The sequence below is a fragment of the Frieseomelitta varia genome, unplaced genomic scaffold, assembly GCF_011392965.1.
Source record: "Frieseomelitta varia isolate USP_RPSP 00005682 unplaced genomic scaffold, Fvar_1.2 scaffold_189, whole genome shotgun sequence".
Classification (NCBI taxonomy): Eukaryota; Metazoa; Arthropoda; class Insecta; order Hymenoptera; family Apidae; genus Frieseomelitta; species Frieseomelitta varia.
The window spans coordinates 665,608-688,230 of NW_025109627.1; the positions used below are offsets into that span (position 1 = coordinate 665,608).

Consider the following 22,623-nt stretch of genomic DNA (forward strand, 5'->3'; position numbering starts at 1 on the left):
TAATGTTTCCGGCGTTAATTCGACCAACTTTCGCGTTGAGAGCGAACTTTCGTTTTGAAAAAGGAAAGACACTCGTTAGATACTCGTAAAGAGCATAACTGAATACGTAACGACGAAAAATCGTCGATATTTTAAACTGTTACAACTTCGTAAAAACATAAATATCGTACGAGGATCCACTTGATCTCATTTTGAAGCGTAAAGCTGCTACTTTGACTGTCCCATGTTTGTTTTTTCCAATGAAATTTTTACGGCGTGCAATAGTTGGGGAAGTAAGAGTACTTTTATTCTCAAAAAATCTGCGTAAAAAAACGTTCGTGACTTTGAAAATTGAAATTTTCTCTTTATCATCCTTCGAAACTTGCTGTACACTCTCGTTTTTCTTTCTTTGCAATTTTATTGAATTTTATTTGAAATGTTGAGATTTTTGAACTTCTGTTGTTTGACTCAAAGTTCAATAAAACATAGAAAAAAATTATAGAGTAAGTTTTAAGAGATCGATGTAAAGAGGAAATTTTATTTCAATCTTCAAGATCACGATGAATTTGGTTACAAATAAAATTTCGATTTTGACAATTTTCTTTAAAGAAAAGAACACTTTACCATTTGCTGCATACAATCGATAAGAAAATTATTAATATTAAAAATCCATGCGTGTGCTCAATTTTACTGGTCACAACATCAGCAATTATTTTTATTCAACTCTTCTGAATACTTTAGTATTTAAATTAAATGACCTGTACTTTCACGTTTCAAATTTAATTTCTTCAAAAAATTAATTTCGCCTGCACATTTTAATTCGAAGGTGCACAGATCATCCTAAAATTCCTACCATGACCGTTGGCTAAAATAACGAAAATGATTCAACTCTATATAATCTTTCCAAATTTCCATAACAAAAGCAACGAAAAAAAAACTGCTACGTTCCTACTTCGAAAATTCAAAAAACATTTAAATCTCCACGGCGAAAGATTCTGCGCCTCGCGGATCCAACGGCGAGGTATCGATATTTCCAGCGGGATGAAAGGATTCGAAAGTATTTCGGGCGAGTCGCTGGTCGAGCAGTAATTTACTTTACACCGATTCTTTTCGGCGCGTATGAAAATTCATTATGCTATTAGTCGGTAATCGGCTTTCGGAATGCCCGGTTCTGATCCGATTATGTAGCGATTATACAGTTTTTACTATTTTTTCCCCCCCCTCCCCGCTCTTCCCCGCTCTTTGTATTTTTTTCTCTCAATTTTACCTCCTCCAATTTTTTTTTTTTTTTTTTTTTTTTTTTTTTTTGTTTTTTTTTCCATATCTCTCAAGTTTTTTTCGACCCAGCATCCAGCCGGGAGAAGATAAAACTTTATTAGAGCGGGTGGAAAAAAGGATTGCCGCGAACCGACCATTTTCTTCGCGTTATCAATATTATAACAGTGTTTCCACGTGTTACCCCCTCCTCGATCAGATTAATATTCCGAGCTTCGAGAGGGAGGGAGGGATACGGTCGTTATAATAATCGTTCTACCGGGCATTTCATAAAGATGTGATACTCACAATCAGTGGGAAAATAAATGTGGAAACCCGCAGAGTGGACCTCGCCTCGTTTTCCCACAGAATTCCCGACATTCGCGCGATATATGTATATATTCATTTCGCGGTTTGTTTGACGTACAACATACGATTATTATTATTTTTTGGGGGTAAAAATTCCCAAGATTTTTCTGACGATGATTCACTGAAAGGCGTTTTTGATGGTTATATAGGATGTTAAAACTTGGTGAGTGCGTAGAAGACCGACAAACCAAGAAAACGAGATCTTAGAGGCTTCGTTTTTTTGTTATTTAATTGATCATTCAATTCCTAGCCACTTTTTTAAACATCTGAATATCGATATCTCCATTTGGGGGAAGCAAACTTAACCTCGAATTACCCAATTTGAATTTTGAACTGTCAATTCGGCTGAATTGCATCGCCAACATCGAAAATCAAATTTCGCCGAATGTTTGTTACCAAAATCGAGTATAGAAAAATCAGTGCAGTCATCTGTGACCCAGCGACAAAATTTAAAAAATAAAAACAATTCAAAACGAATCTGCGTAGTAATTGCAATTTTTCTTATCTTTCTCATTGGACGTTGTGGGGAATCGCAACACAATTACAAATCGTCCTAGATAGCAGTGCCCTCTTAAGCATTCACAGTCGCAACACTTAAAAAGGGTGGCGTATTGTGCGAACTGGCGCCGAAAGAAAAAGTGGGGATGAGCGTCAACTGTTACCACGTGCGGCGAATTTCAGTATTGTTTGCTACATTATTCGATTGTAAAGAACTTTAACATTTTATTTAAATAGAATACATTTAAACTATTTTACAATATATTTATATTTTAATTTAAACTATTTATTAATATATTTAAATTTTACATACATACTTTTAAACTTAAGTAAAGCAATAATTATCGAATGATTGTAATTGATCTAAGTTTCTCCAAAATTTGTTGAAATCCCTATAAAACTAGATGTTAATCGACAATTATCAATAGTCGAATGAAAATTTCGAACAAAGGTCTTGTTACACATTCATCGATATTAAATTAACAACACAACAACATAATATAAATTGGATATGCATTTGTTGATTAATATAAAATTTGTCTCGAACTTTCATCGATATGTGTCTGCTATATCATAATGTACCGAAATATCGGTGTCGTATATTTTTAGTTTGTTTCATATTTCACGATAAGGTGGCGTAGAGTGGGGATAGTGACGGACGCTTAAGTGGGCACCACTATGTAGTACGCGATGGTCGGTGATTTTTCTCTCGAAAGGCAGATCCGCGAGCAAGTGGCTCGTTATTCTCTAATCGTTCTAGTTCGTTTCATTAGCGGGTGCAACATTAGCAGCGCATCATCCCTCCGCGGTGGAGCACAAAGCCCCAGAGGGCGGCGAGCACGCGCTCGCGATTCCTTACGTCAAGCAGACTTTGTTAAATCGCAGACTTCTCACGTGTAATCCAGACCTCCGGACTCGGATTGCGTAAAAAAACACATAATTCCTGGCTACATTTCTCTCTGCCTGGCGATTTTTCGCGAACGTGTCTCGATGGTTTAAAAGAATTTATGAGTATTGCAACGAAAATTCGAGACAAAAGTCGTGCATGAAACAGAGAAATCATTTATTAGAATCTCTTCTAGATCGAAAGAAGGGACGAAAGTGAAAGTTTTAAGGAACTTTTAAACAAGTTTGATACGCGGATCGTAGGAATATATGTTCCTAGATCACCATATATGTTCCGACGAGAATGGACAAATAAATGTTCTTAGAGAGAAGAGTTTAAAATATAGAAAATAAAAATTTTTCTGTCTGGGTAATTTAAAAAGAAGAAAAGTTCTCAATATTTGCAGCAGATACTAACGCTGAGTACTGTTCAACGAATAGTATTCGGGTATAAAAATGGACTTTTAATTAAATTTAGTTGTTCTTAAAAGAACTTGTGTCCATGGAACTTTTATTATACTCTCTGATATCTATTATATGAGAACGCTATTCAAAAGTGTAGCATTTCTTTCTAAAAGAATTCCACAAAAAGCAGATATTTTTTTACGCGAAATGTATAACATTAAGCAGAATGTTTTCGAAAACAAAAAGAGGCTGACTGAATGTGCTGTTAAATGATATTTGTCAGATTTCAAGACAAGAACCATGATCTTTTCAGTGAATTTAAAACAAAACTTGAAATTTCGATCTAAGTGAGTGTTGATCACAATGCTAACATACACGTTGGCAAAAAAAATTACAGTGAGAGAGTAGACAATCTGTCATTTAGATTTATACTTATATATAGATCACGTGATAAATTAGATTAGAAGATTAGAATGAGAAACTGTTCGCAATGGACGAAACGATGTCGAATGGGAGCAGATGAAAATTGTTGTGTTTTGTATCTTTTCTTTTTTTCTCCCCGTTTTTTCCTTTGTCGAGCAGAAACTAAAAGGCCGACGATTAACAGCGGCGGGGGAAACACGAGGGTATCCTGGCAAATTCCGGGACGAAGAACCCTCCGTCGTTGGAACGATTCACGCCCGCGAACTTGTTTCATGAGAAAAGTTTGAAATTTCACGCGGCAGTCTTCGGTAATTTGTCTCTACTCGCTGAATACTTAATAATATATCCTCCGCGTCTGCAGTTCGAGAGACTTTGATTTCAGGCAAGATGTGCGAGAAACTCCACGGGCAGAAAGAGTTTCCAGAGACAAGAAGCACCCTCGACTCGCTCTCGAGGACAGATTAACGTCTAGGTTCGAATAATCTTGCTCGAGGAGATGGGAGAGGAAGAGATGTCCTCGTCACAGTGTATCTCATAGTCATAAGCAGCGTCACGATCGTACCAACTGTTACAATTGCGAATGACGCGACCTGTTCGAACAATTTGAGCTCGATCTCTGTTTCTACGCATTTGCAGACAATTTGGATGGTGCAAAATGGCACGTGACATGAAGAAACGTAAAAAAATTAGTACCAAAGTGCAGTACTTTCTATAATATTTTGTTAAATTGTTATTTATTTTCGAAAGTACAAATTTGAGTAAAAATTAATCTAATCATACTATTCACATATATATAATCTAATCATAATAATAACATATACAGTTTAATTACAGCGTACTTTGTCAAAATGTACCAAATTTGGTGAGAAGAAATTTGATGAATATCATCTTCGAGAAAGCTACGCGACACTGGTTATTTAATTTTAAAAAAAGAGCAGCTCGCAATCTAATAAAAAAAAAAAGGAAGAAAATGACAAGCAACAATCGTGACAATTTAATAAAGAAATTTCCAAAATATTCGAAACTTCTTACTTTAATCCAACGTTACATCATTCATCCTTACGATGAAAAAATATGAATGCGTTGAAAGTTAATTTTTAATGCCATTGGTTTTAAATTTCTAGAACATCTTCCGCAATTCATTTTACAGACATGCCAATTTTCAAATCGCCACAATCGTCAATTTCTCAAAAATGCTTGTTAACGATGGTATTTTGGAACTGTACTCCCCGACAATAACAACACGTATCAACTTTTTCCAACGATTTCCAACTGCCAAAGTCAATCAACCCATATAAACATAAAGATAAACGTGAAATCACACCGTGACTTCGAAACAACTTTCCCAAACGAAGTCTTGAGAACGAGGCAGGTTTCAATTGTCCCTGCAAGTGTTCAGCGACAATTAGAAAACGGTAGAGATCGATGAGTTTCGCGACGGAGAACGGAAATTAGTCGGCAAACGGGGGAAGGGGGCGGGTAAGCGTGGAAAAAGCTTTTTCTTTTTTTTTTTTTCGCGGCAGCGCAACGTCGAGCAACAGTTTTCACGCGGGACAATTACGTGCCGCGGCCGCTGATGTGTTCGTTATCGTCGCTATTTTTTCACCAGGGATATCCTGGATAAAACACGAGCGGGAAAATTTCCATTCGTAATGAAAGCAGAAAAAACTACGAGCCGAGGCGGCGGACAGGAGCGCGGAGGGACGAGAGCGTGAAGGGTGGATGGCACGGACCAGCCTCGTTGTTTCGCAACTATTATTTATGTTCAGCTACACGGATTATTTACTTGGCGTCAATATTGCGAATTATACAAATGTTACGAGCAGGCTATCTCGCGAGCAGAGATTTATGGCGCTGTTGATTCTTACCAGTGTACCGACACGCCAGTCAATTGACGGTTCGCCTTCCAGCCAAAGTTTATCGAGCGAATGATCGAACAATTAATTTTAATCGTTACGAAACCAGTTGAGCGAAAATATCGAACTGGTATTGGCGAACATTAATGTGTAAAAATGTGTTTTTATTTTATTTCACAGATATATCTCGGATAGATATTTTTCTAGTTTGTTCTGGTAGTAGTTCAAGTATCATCTGTGATAGTGATACATTTTTGTATAGTTACCGTGAATAAAATGACTAGTTTTTTTCTTTTTAAAAAAATGTTTTTGGTTTGCTATTTCTTACAGTACAGTTTCGGAGATTTAAAAGAGAGCGGGGCTCATGCACGGCGAGGAAATTTCAATGTAGTGGGGAGAACTGTGCAGTGGAGGGGGTAGCAGTGGAGAGGGGGATAAAAAAGTAGGGGCAAGGGCCGCCAGTTAGCCAGTTAGCTCTGCTTTACAATATTTCTGATGGAAATTTTATGCTTTAACACTAGATTTACAGGCATTTCTTGTATACTTATTTCCTCAAATTGACGGATGAATGAAAACACGTGCATTCCTAGAAAAATCGACTTAATCATTTTACAAACAATTTGATTGTACACTATTAACTTATACATTTTGTTATACGATATTATATGATTATAAAATGTTTATTATATCAACATGATATACGCATATTGAGATCCGTTTTGGAATATATATCGTCACGGCACGTTTGAGATGTCAGATGTTTTTTTTCAAAACGGTAAAAATACCGTACTATGATTTCTACATTTACATTATCTTCTACATTTATTACTGAAGTAGATTTGACACATCTATTATTATTCCACTAATAAAAGTAAAAAAAAAAGTTTTAAAAACTTTTAAAATTTTGCTCGTAAAATCGGGAAATCTGTCAAGCTAACGGGCGCTGTAAACTTAGTGTTAATTGTTGGTAGTTCCCGTGTTAATAAATAAACAATCACCGATTCTACCGATCAAGAACGACTCGTGAAAGATAATAATTGCACGATGTTCGATCAGGGAGTTGATAATGTAATCGATGGGAGTCATCGTCGTTCAAAAAATTAACAAGCATTCGCAAATTAACAACGATTAACACGACGAACGATCGCAAACGATCTGTGTAATCAGATGTTGCGCGATTGAATCGAAACGTTGCTTGCTTCTTGGCACGCGCGCGCGTTTTCCACGCACTTTCGCGGCACGATGTTTTGTTTCACGCGGATTAATCGCTGCAAGTCTATTTGCATTTTGCATACAGCTTCCTCGCTTGCGCTTGGATTCGACCGATCGCTTGGCACGCGCGTTGCTGCAAATTTTATTTCTTTCTTGTCCCAATTAATTCAACGCAACCGAATTTAACGCGCGTCCGACCAACGTAATAAACGAAAATGCATAAATTATCACTCAAGTTATTGTAGCACGCGTATGATTCGGCGATTATCCGCCGATCGATTTTCGAAAATCCCTCGAGATCTTCCTTCTGCATTTGTTGTTTCCAAAGACGATTTTATTATTTAATTTCATTCGGTTCTACAACGTACAGTTTGATTCTGTAATTTCAGCAGGTTTCGTATTTAATTTCATAATTTTGCTCCATTTTATGACGCGAAGTTTAATTACGTGAAGCTTTGTTTAATTCTATGCAACGTGCAGTTTGATCCTGTAATTTCAGTTCATTTCGCAGGGTAACTTGTAATTTAATTTTATAATTTTGCTTGATTTCACGGCGCCAAGTTTAATCACGTGTAATTTTATTTTACAACGGTGCGGTATAATTTGATCCATTTTCACAATGCACAGTTCGATTTCATAATTTCATTCAGTTTCGTAATCCCGTTCGCATTTGTCGCTTTGGGACTTTCTATTATACTCGAGATTTCAGAAAGTCGTGCCCAGTTTTTGAGAAATTATTCGTTGCCGGAAGATTAGTCGAAAATATCTCTGTATCAATTATAAAAGCAATTGAATTGGAAAAAAATAAATGAACGTCGTACTTTCCTTATTGCGCTATCTACACGTGCTGAAACTGAATGTTCGTAATTGGAAGATATTTAAATTTGCATGCAGAGAACTGATTTCTTCCATCGTCCAAATTGTGAAATTAAAGAATTTCGAGAGATTAAACGTCGCTGGTACGTGACAACATTAGCAATGAAAGAGAAAGGAACAAAAAAAAAAAAAAAGTAATTGTTTAATTAGCATTCTAATATTACACTGCACAACCGTTTCGCTGTCGCGTTGTTCCTATTTCCGCGCGCGACGTAACAAAAATCGTGCAATTATGACGCGTATAATGGCTTTCCAGAGAAATTTCGTCGCGCACGTTTCAGCCCACGGAAGATTTATTCGCTTCTGTCAGATTAGTGAAAACGAATATTTCGAAATTTATCTAGTTTCGTGGTTATATTAATGCTGCTAGCTGTGAGAAAAGCAGTTTCTCGCTTGTCGACCTCTGGAGGATTTGAAAAAGAGCGGAATCCGTAACAAGTAATAATTCTCGTATCGATATTAGTACTAGATTTTGTACAGGACGAATAATAATAACCATGTACAGCATTGAAACGAGATTTCGAAATAAAAGTGTCGCCTATATTTTTAATATATTTGTATCAATGTATTTCTCATAAGGAATTTAAAAACATCCTCTATTGAAACAACTACATTCGTTTCTCGTCATGAAAAGTGAAATGGAAATGAACAAAGTGAGGAATACAACTCGTCAAACGGACGAGCGGTTTTTAGTTCAGTAAGAAATAAACTTTCAAAAAGCAGGAACGTCCGATGTAATTTTCTTTCAAGGAAAATAAAATTCATAATAGACTGCTAGAATTGTATATTCGTAGAAAATCTAAAAATGGTGAAACTACGCAGAATGCGTGTGAAATATCCCTAAGTATAGTAACGTTGTATAATATTACACGAGGCAATTTCACTTGTACCTTCAGAAAATATGAATTTTCGTCAACATCCGTGATCTAGCAAATTCATTTCTTTTTAAGGTATTAAAAAATAGTAAAGAGAAAAAAATATAAGGGAAAATTTAGAAAAATATGAGAAGAAAGATCAATCTGTCCTCAAAAAAAAGATTGAACAAAATCGCAAACAGAGGAAAAGAGAGAATCGAGAGAGAAAGTTGAAGCATGTTATAATAATGCGTGAATAAGCGTAAATACACGAGGAAGCAAAAGCAAAAAAAGAGAAAGAGAGAGAGAGAGAGAGAGGGACATGGTTTAATTAAAAGCGTGTAATTAATCGTAATTATGCTCGTAGTTCTGCTTTTGGAAAGGCGTGACGTTTCGCTAGAAACGCGGCTCAATAGGCGAGTAAATGAAGGACAGGCGAGCGAAATAAAGATAACGGGACTGGGGAAACGGTGTGCAAGACGCTCGAGTGGCCAAGTTTGTTTGTTAAAAACACGTTCGTGCGTCAAATTAACGAATCCGACCGTGCAAGAAAATACGATTCGTATAATTCCGTGGGACGGCGACGGGATTTTATATTACTATGTGCGGCGTCGTGTTTCTTTACCTAATCTCCTCTCTCTTCCCGCTACTTTTTTGCATCTCCATCGGCGTAATTCTGAATTTGGTTTCAATTTGGAAAAGCGACTTGTACAATTTAACAAGGCTGCTGCTACATTAATCTTAATTCGTCGAATACAATTAATGACGAATTCGGTAATTGAACATACCAGACAAAATTATCCAAAACGCGTAAATTTCTCATTTATATTCTGACGAACGTTCCAAGTCGTTCTGTCTAGCCTAAAAGAAATTTTCTCAATCTGACATCGAACTTGGAAATCAAAGAAATCTGAAGAAGAAACACGTTTCGATGTTAATCTGTTTATAATTAAATTCATTAAAGACGTAACGATAACGGAATAAAATCACTGCGGCTTGGTACGTTTTCTAATTGAAATAGTTGACGAACCTTGTCAAAAGAATCTTGCCGAATACTTTCATATAGCAGCGAACGCATGTGTCGTAATTTTCTAATTTTCTAATCGCTCTTAGATTAATTGCGCGTCTATGTTTTTTGTTTTTTCTCTTTTCTTTTTCTTGGAGACGGCTTCTTAGAAATTCAACCGTTTCAACACGAAAAACGACCCTGTCGTAGCAGATGGAAAGTGGTCGAGTCGCTTTCGAATCCGAGTGGCTACCGAAAAGAAGGAAAAAGCAGACCGCGTGAATCGTTGGCTGGCTTTTAATCGCGCGACCGGTCACTCCGTCCGACGGTCAGTTGCGATCTTGTTTTCAGCGAAATTGCGAAAACCGGACAACTGATTTCGTACGGGCGCAGGATTTTACGTACAAATCCACCGGTGTAAAGCAGCCGCGGCGATCCGCCTGGATAATTACCGGGAAAGTTACTGTTACTAATGAATAGTAATGCGATTTTAAATTACTCACAATTGATGATTTATCTACAAATAGCGATCGCGCTCTGGTAACTGGTACGTACCTGAAACACAAATGCACGTATTAATATTCATATCGTTCATGTTCGTTTATTAATACTACGTTTACATATTGTGGAATAATGCAGTTGCGTGTCCAGCAACAATAGCAACAAAAAATGTTAATCATACAGGAAAATCATGATCGTTTAGAGCAGCAAAGAGAAAGAGAAAATCAGGTGAAAGATACGATGATATTTAAGCTGCTGATCGAGTCGTTTCTTGATCAAAGATCTCTGTAATTGTAGAGCTGACGATTAATTAAAGACTGGCTCAATCTTAGTCTCTGTAAACTCTGTAATTGTAATACGACTTCTTTTTTTTTTTTTTTTTTTCAATGAAAATGACACAACACCTTGAAGAATAATTGAATTTATAAATTGTTATTTTTATATTAAAGACTCGTGGGTCAACTTGTTTTTAACAGGTGCGTATTCAACAAACAATGACAGAAAGAAAAATTAATACTGGTAGAAAATTATATACGAATATAATTTAAAGAATTTTTTAGAGAAGAAAAAAACGAGGTACGGCAGTCGAAAAATATTATTTCTATTAAATCATTGTGACTAAAACTGTAGGTCTTTAAGTATTAAACTCTAAAAAAGAAAAAACTCTAAAGACTCTAGAAAAAACATAGCATCGTAAAATTAACTTGGTAGAATTTTGAAAAAAAAAAACATCGAAAAACTGTGTAAACAGTGAGAGAAAGCAGCGATCGATCATACTCGTTACGTCGAATCTGTGGATATTACACGTTTATACGAGCGGAATTCGAACCGACATCTTCAACGTTCGGCCGGACAGAATTTTTCAATTTGGCCGCGTGAATAGAAATTCGATCGTTTCGGTATGCTTGCGCAACGTTCGAAAGTTATCGTACTGGTAGAAAAATTATGGCGTGAAAAGGAAGCAACAGAGGAACAAGCGGCGAAGCACGCCAGCGCGAATGCACAATTGTCCACGGCAGCGAGCTTTCTTGCGAATTCTATCAGTGCGTTGCAGATACCATACGATATCGTTCGTACATACGAGAGTATTTAACGAATGAATTGTCATCGCGAAGTTGGGAAAATTAGAAACTATCGAGTTCTCATCATCTGGAGATTCGCGAAGGCGTGTGAACGTTTGTAGACGAAGATTTTGTGAATACGACATCTTGTCACAAAAGTATACCTTCAAATTAATAAATTTTCATGTTCTATTAACAAATATTCCACCGCTGTATTTAGCTCTTATTACACGATTAAACTGATCGAATTTGTCGTTTTTTTTTTTTTTTTTTTTTTTTTTAAATACACGTTTGCGACGAAGATTATCAGATTTCTGTTAACGAAACTCCAAAATGTTTCATCTAAGACGAACGTGAAAGTTTTTGAACACAGTGTTAACGTCTTATTCTGCTTTGAAACAGAATTATCAAAATTTCGAAATTTCACGTCAGACTTGTGTGCATAGATACACTGGTGACAAGTAGTTCAAGTGTAAGGACGTTCGAGTCTTCATTAACGGTGAAGTAAACACCGAACAATCTCAGAGCAATTAGCAACGGCAAATTAATCGCAAACGCAGCATCGGACAAAACAAATTTCCCATCCTGTCCTCTCACCAACTTTAATACTTTCTCGATCAAAGCTAAATTAGATAAATTAGATCGGATCGCCTGTGTGTAGCAAGACATGTATTTCGAATATTCGGAAATCTTGCCGCAAGTGTTCAAAGCGAAGAAGAATTCGTGAAAGAACTGTCAGGAACTCTGTGCAAGAATTTAGACTGAACGATCAAAATCGGATACAATCGGAGCCATCCAATTTTGCCTCTGCTGTTCTCAGCAATCGACACGATATAAGGCAACTGTGAAAAATGAAAACGGAACGAGAACAAAAGAAACAAAAAAAAAAAAAAAAGCAAAAGAGAGAGAAAGAGAGAAGTGAGTGGATTGTCTCGAAAGCGTTTCTGCGAGAGGATGTAAGCGCAGCGCCGCTTCCTTTCCTTCTTTCCCACCATCTGCCACTTGGAGGAGAGGCCCTCTCGCACACGCAGCCTTTTGCTGGCAAAGGCAAAAGTCGGCTAACGTACTACGTTCCGTTCTGCTCGAAGGAAGCCGGGTATGGGAATACTAACGGCGGTGTGCACGCCGAGAACCAGCCAGTTTCCGCGTGGACTTGGTCGCAACGAGTACGCTCCGAGATCCTTTCGCGCGCGAGCGTGCATGTGCGTATGTGTGTGTGTATGTGTATGTGTGTGTCCTCTTTTTCACGCGCGGCCTGCACAACACAACACGAGACGCGACACAACACACGGACAACGGTCGTGTGTCTCGTTGCGTGTCGCGCAACATCGAGTGCACAAACGCGTCCCCGTGGAAAAATGCGGTCACCCGGTATCGTCGTCAGACACGTGAGCTTCGTTCATATTCTCCTGTGCGCTCTCGGTGAGTAGAGAATCTCCCTCGTCTTGCGTGGTGTGGCACACACACACACACACACGAGTCTCAAGATGTGAACAGAGAAGGGTTTTCGTATGTAGAAAGAAAATTTCGAGATTGGTGGATTCGGTGATTGCGAAATTTCTTTTAAATATCTTTCTCTTTTTTTTTTTTTCTCATTGTTTATTGTCGCACCTAGTCGGCCACCTGCGTGCGACTAAATTTTACGATTTGTTGTAAAGGTTTGTCTTTGTCCTTAGAAAGTGTACCGCTTCTTTGTTCTTTGTGCCATCAGTTGATTATCAAGTACTTTTGAAAAGTTTATTATAATAAGAAAAGAAGATTGTAGATTTTATAGACTGATCTTTGATTACGCTTACGACAGTACGAATATAATAAGACTTAAAATATAGAAGACAATAAAACGAAGAATACAGTCTTTTGTATATATTCATGAATTTCGCAAAAGATCATCAAATTTCCACGAAGAAAAAAAAAAAATAAATAAATAAATAAATAAATAGTGTATCCCTCGAGATTCACAAAATTTACAACAAAAAGTTTGTATTAGGGATACTCGTAAGTAATGTCGCTTTTTTTTTTTTTGAAATTTAATAAACATCGGCATCTAGCGACAATGATTTAAATAAAACGAAATTTCCTGCACCTTGAAGTCGAAACTCTCGGACACGAAATCCCGAAATCGAAAGACACAAATTTCCCACTATTTCAGTCTTTCAGTGTACGAAATACGAATGTAATTGAAGAAAACGACGGCGGAGTTAGCACATTAACGATCTCTATACTATCCCTTTGTGGATAATGATTTCGAGGTAGCAGTCAACTGAGCATCGTACGTAGGGGATAACGTCCATTACGGGGAAGACCCGCAGGGGAACAGACCCCAGGTGTTCAGCCAAGCTGCCGGACCCGTTAATTGCTGCGACGCGTCTTCAGGTTTATGACACGTCAATCGCTATGGGAGCCCGGCTATGTTCGAAGCTCGCGTTTTCGTTTAATGCAGCAACGGACTATTCCTGGTTATACCACCTGGTCAGAGATTTAACGCTCGCCACGATCTTCTACGATCGTCCAATTATCAAAATCGTGGCTTTCAACTTCCATTGAAAGTTCGTTTCGACACGAAGAGATTTCGCCGATTTCACTTTGCAGATATTTGGAAAATCCTCGAAGAACTTGTTTCAACCTTCGATTGAACAAGTAGCGTTACGTACTGATTTAACGCAGGCACGAACGATCCGCTTGCGCTGGCAGCTGATTGCGGACCATAACGAGCGACCAAACCGTATACAATAATTCGTCGCTTTCCTCTTCTTTTCAACTCGTCGGTACGATGTCACCGGATAGAAATTATCGAGAAGTAATGAATTTATTATTTGCTTTGCCTGGGACATACTCAAATATACTTAAAACTGAGAAAATATTGCAATTTTGGGACAAATGGTTCTCGACGTGCGTGGCACGTCATTCCAACGCAAGAGGTTAACGTAGAATCACGCAATTCAAATACACGTGAAACACGAGAATGTATAAAATACCGAAAAGAAAGAAAATTGTTCGTTGCAATGTCCAGTGGATGCAGCGAATTTTTGTTTCTTTAACCCTTTGACATACGAATTAAATGAAATTCGATATGACCAAAAAAATGATACCATTCTTTTCCAACATTTGTGTAAACTTGACAAAGATAATTTTTGTAATCTTATTATAATTATACTGTAGAATAGTCCTTAGGTTGAATCTCCGTACCGACAAAAATTCGAATTTGCAGCTTGCAAACCTCGAGCCTCGACTTCCATTACTTTTTACTTGAAAATGCCGGTGAAATAAATGAACGCAAACGCGTTGACACAAAAATTCAGGAATTCGTTTCTTGGAAACTGTTCACTATTGCGCGATCTAGCTCAATGAAGAAATTCAATGTCTCTGCTAGACAAGAATTGGCACTCGTGGCGATTTTACGTTTCTCGTAAGTTGAATTTAAAAAAAAGAAAAAAAGAAGGAGGAGGAAACGCGACAATTATAACGTTCGAACGACGGCAGTAGAACGAGAGCAGGAAGTCGAAGGAAAAAACAAGTTGTTGCGCAGGTGTAAATTGATAGAGGCGGTGCGTTTCGAATGTAGAATGCGAACGTAGCGGCGTTAAAGCGAGTCCCAGGAAGGTGTAAACACGTATTCGCTGACACGTGCATCTCTGCTCTCCAGGGAATCGATGCGACCGTCGAGACCACGCGCGAGGTGCCATAACGCGAAAAAAAAAAGGTGAAAAAATGTGGTTCGAAATGAAGCACCGATCTATTTTCTTCAAATCGTATACATTTCGTTGTCGTTTCAATCGTACGTACAACTTCTATTCTTCTGTCTTGCGAAAATTTTGAATCAATTCGAACGGAATTGTAGTGTCTTTCTTTTTTTTTTTTTTTTTTTTTTTTTTTTTCAAAGGGTGTGTAATTGTGTATTTTATAAAAATCAGAGGGAAGAGTGACGTCCATGATCTTCTTTCTGCTCTTCGCTTTACGTAACTCTCGAATTTCAATTTCTGTTTTTAATTAGAACTCGCTACGCATCAACGTGTCTTCGTATCTAACCCTTCTGCATATTCCCCTCAGCCTGAAGGACCAGTGTTTCTAAATTCTTTTAATTTCCACTCCTAGTGACAGATACCACAAAAATATCAAATCAGTTGCACACTTCTGTTCAATCCCCTCGTACGTTTGCAACTTCATTTTCCCCGTCGACTCGCCAACTCTCGACTTTCAAACACAGACGTATGTACACGTGTATGTAGATCGCACGTTTTCTCCCCTCGTCGGATAATTTAAAAAAAAAAAAAAAAAGGGAGGGAAAGGAATTTAAAAAAGGAAAAAAAAGAACAGAGGGAGGAATGAAAAAAAAAAAAAAAAAAGAAAAGGAGGGGAAGAACGAAAGCAAGCGAAACGTGGTTGGTGTTTCCGGTCAGCATCTGTGCGTGCTTGAACGACGTCGAGGACATCGTCGTCGTCGGCGAACACCAAGGGAAATCAAGCGTTCTCCGGTTTTATTTGCATAAAATGATGGGACTGGCCACGTCACGTTCGAAACGTCGGCCTCGTGGCTCGTGGCTCGCGCGGCTCGCGCTGATTTTCCTTTCAAATTTCATTACGTGACGGCCCCATGGCGATTCCGTGGGCAACAATGATCGCGTCTCCGATCATTAAGCCAAACCAAAGTAGATGCAAATTAAAGAACCGGACGGCCGAGCATTTTCTCGCCGGAATTTCCTGCCGGCTCTGTCGCCGGATTCCGGATTTTTCGGATTAACGCCGAATTGCCGCGACCCGATTTTCCGCGTAAGAGTAGCGCCACCGTTTCTTTGTTTCTCTCCATTCAATTCTTCTTCGGTCTGCGCGAGAATTCTGATTTCCAGAGGCTGATTGCAAAGGTATTCGTACTTCTCGCGACTTTGTTATTCCGATTTCGTATTGGGGACGCGTTTCTGTCGCGGCAGCTATGGACACGGAGAGATCACGTAGTTGAGGAGGCTGCGAGAGGTATAAAAATGGAAAGTACAGGTAAAATTCAGTATAAGCGGAATATACTGGGAATGTACCGCAGCGACGATTGAAAAAAGGAACAAAGAATTTCAAGAGAAACAGTGACGAGTACTACGAGTATTATTAAGTGTAATTAATAATTGTAAATACGGTACTTGCAATTTACAATTATCATTTCTCAGAAAATTATGCGAAAATGTGTAGAAAACGATATAGATTTTTGTACGGGAATATTCTTCAAAGTTTCTTTATGTCTCCATTGAAGAACGTAAAAATACAATGAGAAACGCTGTATCGTATGATCTCCTTTCCACGTATATGTAATCGGAATTTTCTGTTAAAAATTTCACTATTACATAGGACGAGCGCCATCTTCCATCTATTTTACTCCAATTATTTTACAAATGACTAATCTTGCAATAATTGAAAATACAGCACCTATTGATAATACATAATGAAAATGACCAACAACATAATATGAATCATGTAAAATAATATCAATTGATGAATTTGAAAGTATAATTCCAGTTAATCCTCCAATAGTAAATATTAAAATAAATCCAATTGATCATAAAAATGAAATATTAAAAGTTAATTTTAATCCATGATATGTAGCTAATCATCTAAAAATTCCTGTTGGAATTGCAATAATTATTGTTGCTGGTGTAAAATATGCTCGTGTATCAATATCTAATCCTACAGTAAAATATACGATGAGCTCATACAATAAATCGTAAAAATCCAATTCCTAATATTGCATAAATTATTCTTAAATTTCCAAAAATTTCTTTTTTCCCTCTTTCATTAATAATAATTTGTGAAATAAATAAGAACGATCGTAGAAGGGTGAAAAGGTAACTGGCAGACAGAAAAGATAGGAAACCTGGTTGTGAATATCTTGAACGTTAGTTGTCAAAGGAAACGAAGGAATCCTGTAATAAGTAGAAACTCTCTCTCTCTCTCTCTCTTTCGAATTCTAAGTTGAAGATGCGAAGGATACTTTAAATTAAACTTGTTACATATCTCGGTCTTTGTACGCTTCAACTCTCCGATTCTATTAAGTCTCCGTCTCCAATTTTACTCTTTGTTCCTTCGAGCTCCGGCTTCGCCCTTCGCCCCTCTTCCGCCTATCTTACTTTATAATCATTTCCAGTTGAATCGTAATACCTTCTTGAATTTCGTATCTCACTGGTTTATCACTTTGCATCTTTTTTTGTTTCTTTTTTATTTTTTTTTAACTACAATACCGACACACAGACAGGATTTTTATGCATTTGCGGACAATTTCCAGAACACAGATAATTCTGTTGAAACTCTACCTACGAAATATGCGCGAGCAAGCTGCGAATATTTATTTTCGTTCCTCTAGTTTTATTTCGACGGGTTGCGCGAGTTTGCGCAAACATCCACGGTTTACCGATACGATACAATCGGTATATTTTTCAAATAATAAGTGTACGCATCCCGTCCCGAAAATCGAGCAATGAAATTTTAGTAAACGACACGGCCAACCTGGTAATCACAGAATTTCATATTTACTATGCATTCTTATTATAACAGGGTTAAATAATCATTGTCGGAAATATGTCCGAAAATAATACCATCTTTCGCACCATCGACATCGGGAATTTCGCTAAACTGTAGATAGAATTTCACTAAACTCGATAGAAAATAACAACAGGTACACGCACGGTGCTCGCGAAAACCCAATTCCCGATGATTAGGGGACTACAAATACCGCAAGCACCGGGAGGGAAAATGGATTTCCATTGGAAACGCGAGAAATGCAAGAAAGCCAACGGCGAGATGGAACAAATAACGACGGGCCAATCGTCGCCCGAGTATCGCCGTCTGCGTTACTTCAATTTCGTTTATTATCGGGCGCGATCATTGCCAGCGCGTTGTGGGAAACGCATTGAAAACGAATCATCCTCATTGTTGACGTCACCGGTGTCGCGACGCGACGAAACGGAAGCTGACGCGTAACAGGAAAGACACGAACGGTGAAAATGGTATTGACCCGTGGCGAATTATACGTCCGCCAATGACGATCCACGAGACTCGATTTTTTCTTTTTTCATTCGAGAATGAACGATATGTTTTTGTTTCGACAATTTTAAAATTTTGAGAAATTGATGCGTCCAGTTTCGATAAAATTCTAACATTTCTAAACGCGTTATAATATCATTCGGTCTGGGATCTTATAATCATCGTTTAAATTTGAAATAATTTGAAAATATATTTCGAAACAGATTTTCATAAAATAAAATAAAAAGAAAGCTGTTGATAATTGAAACAGTGGGATTATGATTTTTTTATATCAATTTCTATTTAAAGGTATTCTAAAACCTCTTCAAACTCTAACAAATTTCCTGAACATATCGTAACCTCATTTGGTCCGGTAGTTAATAATCATCATGCAAATCAATAATTTCAAAATATATTTTAACAGATTTTTATAAAATAAGAACAAATAATATTTTAAACTTTAATATTTTTTTTTACCATTATTATATTTATTATTTAATTTATTAAACTTATTTTGTAGATTAAATTTTTATAATATAAAATATTATATATATTATTAATTGTAAATTTATTTATATAATTTTATCCTTTTTAGTAAAAATTCCAATATATATGATTCATCATCGATGATTATTAAAAACTTATGTTGAAGTTGCTTTTTTTAATTCAATAATTTTAGCTTCAGTTATGCTAAAATTAAGAAGATACAGAATATTACGAATTATATATATATATATATATATATATATATATATATATATATATATATATAATAAAATTTATATATAATAAATTTTATTTATATTTAATAATAATTCATTCATTTGAAATATTATTTTTAAGAATTGAATGTCTCTGTCAATTAGATATAAAATTAATTGTTGCTATTTCTTCAATTGTTCATATAGGAATTATATTAACAAGAATAATATTAACAACAAAATTATATAGAAAATATTTTATAACAATTAGACAGGGATTTATTTCTTCTCGATTATTTTATTTAATCAATTTAATTTATAATCAAACTAATAGACGAACAAAGCTGTCGATAATTATCACTCTTCGACATAAATTTGCACCTTCCAATAAAATTACATACACATCTAGCTTCACACTCGCTGGAACGAGTCGAAGAGAGACAAATCGATGAAATCTTTTCGTGTTTCAGCATTCACCGTCTACGATAAATTACCACTTTCCTCCCAATAATTAACCGTGAAGGGAGCAAACGTTGCACAGTCGAACGAGCGTACACGTAATTCCTAATTAGGCGTATCTAGTCCCTGCAGGGTCAGCTTGATTAATATGGCCGTGCATGTAACGAAACTAGTTTAATCCCCGACAGCTAACGAATGACAAGAGGATTATCTCGAACGCGTTCATTATCATTACGTCGTCGCGATCATGTCCATCGAACTGATCGATCTCGTTCCACTGCTTGGCAAGCATCTTAGCCGCTCTCGCCGCGACTTCTCTTCCCTTTCCTTTCTTCCTTTACCTCTCTGAACAATACACAATATACCGATGGTTAATTAACCGGTCACTGAGAGGATAATCGATGAAAGAAAAGAAAAAAAAAGAAAAAAAAAACCAGAGGAGAGAAGCGAGCTTATCGTTAATCAGCAGGTTTTTTCGGTTGATTTCGAGGGAGCTTCCGGGCTCGGACGTCGATCTAAATTCACGAACGATGGCGGTTCTTTTATTGCTCGCGTTGGCAGGCTCAAAACATTTGTTACAATTACCGGTGCCAGCTTCGTTTAAAAAAAAAAAAAAAAAAAAGAGGCATATAGAAAAAGGGGCAAAAAGAAGAAATGAGAAGAAAGAGCGAACGAATCGAAACAAAAAAGGACGAACGAAATGACGAAAAGAAAAAAGAAAAAAAGCAAACAGGAACGAAAATTTGTTCCCAGTGTTTTACTGTCACCTGTCACTTTTTATCCCTGCGCGTAAAAAAAAAAAAAAAAAAAAAAAAAAAAGAAGCGACGATGCGCCACGGTGCATGTTGATTTCGTGTTTAAATATCCGGAGCCCGGTGATGCGCGCGCGCGCGCACGCGCGCTCGACACTGGTCGAGTCGGGGAAAAAATATATAAATGCAAATAATACCATAAATTTCGGCTTTAATTTATTTGGACGTTTTAAAAGTGGACTTTTTCCTACCCGTCCCGCCCCACGTCGAAATATGACGTTATAAATGTTATTGGCTGTCGGGAAAAATGACACTCGACGCTTCTACTTGTCTCGTGCACGCGCGAAATTTTCTAATCACGCATTCCGCTTTTCGCTCCCCCGGAATCGAGCTCGCCGAAATACGCGAGAGACACGGGATAGTGTACACGTTGCTCTCTTTTTCATCGTCAACGTCCACGTTGTGAAATTTCATTTCTTTTTTTTTTTTTTTTTTGGAATTTTCCGTTTTCTTTTTTTTTTTTTTTTTTTTTTTAGGGAAATTTATTTGATCATTAGGATTCGCGTCAATTTTTTAAATTAACGAAATAAAACTTCAGATCTTTGGTACATCACGCTAGAGGTGGTACACAATGCAAATTTGCTGTAAAAATTTGGAAATTGGATCAAAAGTTGCCGGGCTTTGAAAAATTAGAAAAGATAATAGTAAATAAATAAAGAAACGTTGAATTTTACCGTTGCACAATGATTTACTTGATTTATCTTAAAATAAATAAAAGGGAACGCGCAATAATGTCATGTCGAATTAATTCAAATTAATTGAATAATTCGTAGCAAATATTTTATTTTATATACTTTCTTTTTTACAGTCTGCGCAATGAACGCGTTTATGGATAGAGATCCACCGTATTAAATTTCCTAGCGTTCGTTTCAATGTACTTTCCTCGAAATCGTTATTCAAATAATCGCGTACGAAGGTAAAACTTTGATAAAATTAAAAACCAAACGACTTTCCAATCAGTTTAGATCACTAAATTCTATTAAAATTTTTAATATCGGAGCTGAAACGAAATTCCAAAGATCCGTTTAGTACTTTCTCGTTGTGTTCTTTACAACGAGAAAATACTCTGTAATTATAGTTCATGCAAGTGCAAATTTTACACAGTATGGGATCTACATATCAGATGATTCAAAAAATGTATCTTTTGCATAATGCATGTTACTTTTCGCGTTTATGCTCGAAAACGTGCGCGTTATACAACTGCAGTAGACATGCGTAATTCTTGGTCACGCGAATACACGTATAAATCTCGTTAAATTGAACTGTCAGCAAACTCTTGTAAACAACGATACACAGTGCGTGTAATTATGCGCGTTAACGCACATTTTTATCGAATTAATTAAGTCACGATTTTAGAAAAAAATCCAAAAAAGGGATATTAATCCAATTCTACACTAATTACTAAGTACAATACCTCAATCCAATGCTATCATATTACTAACGGTGTTTCGCATATTTTTGCAAAGGCAGTCACAGTCTGTGCGCAGACAAAATCGTCAAATCTCCAACGAGCAACGCAGCCTACTTAACACCCATCGTTTAGCAACAATAAGCCAGCAGGCATTATGCTTTCGCCATTTTCCCACACGTCGCAAGGACTCGAGCGTCACGAGCGTCTAACGCAAATTAGCACGCCTCACCGTTCACCGGTCTTTAGCTTTCACTTAGCCATCGCTGCATTTGGTCGCAACTCGAAATAACGACGCTCCCCGTCGAGAGAGATAGAGAGAGAGAGAGAGAGAGTTTCGTTCCGCCGTTATCAAGATCAACTCCGAGAAAGTGAACTCCGCGTTAGAGGGATAATCTTTCCTCCGATCCCTCCTTCCTGAGGAATCCACTTCTGCCGGAGATCGATCCCCCTTCGATCGTGGAAATGAGCCGCTATCAACGAATTCTCATCGCGGAACGTGGCACGCGAGGAACGTAGGTTCTTTATACGGGAGGCGTATAAGAGAAAGATCGACTGCCAAGCTTCCGCGAAGCAGGTTCTCGCGTCGTCGTCATTGCGATCGAGAGACACCACGATCTTTTCAACTACGATTGTAAGTGGACGGTATTTCTCGAAAATGCGACACTTTTTATACAGGCGATATGACGGCTAGCTTTTTTCAAAAAAGAATTATTACGTATTAAATGCAATCGACGTCTAGAAAAGAAAAATAAATGTATATTTGTGGAGGCAGAGATAAGGCAGTGTCAATTTAAACACCGTGTTCCGAGAAAGTCGAAGTTACTTTTCGGTGAGATGTCAGTGAGCATGAGGAAAAAGAATTTTTGAATCGTAATGTTGCTTTTCAAATAAAAACGAACAGGAGAAGAACGATTGGCTGGTGATCAAGATACGACATACAAATAAAAAAAGCTGACAATTAATATTTGACAATCTATAGGACTTGCTCTACAATTCCGCTCTTGAAAAGACAAGGATCACATACGTTTCGAAATTGAGAAAATTAAACAGAGTGCTAAAAGC

At 37.2% G+C, this 22,623-nt stretch overlaps 1 protein-coding gene across 1 annotated transcript in view; it reads left to right on the top strand.

Moving 5' to 3' along the window:
* Nucleotides 1-12,293: 12,293 nt before the first annotated feature.
* LOC122539050 overlaps nucleotides 12,294-22,623 on the top strand; it is a 69,597-nt gene continuing 59,267 nt past the window's right edge. Inside the window, exon 1 of the mRNA XM_043673642.1 lies at nucleotides 12,294-12,601. Coding sequence (XP_043529577.1) covers nucleotides 12,388-12,601 — 214 coding nt within the window. The 5' untranslated portion in view covers nucleotides 12,294-12,387. The remainder of the gene's footprint in view (nucleotides 12,602-22,623) is intronic.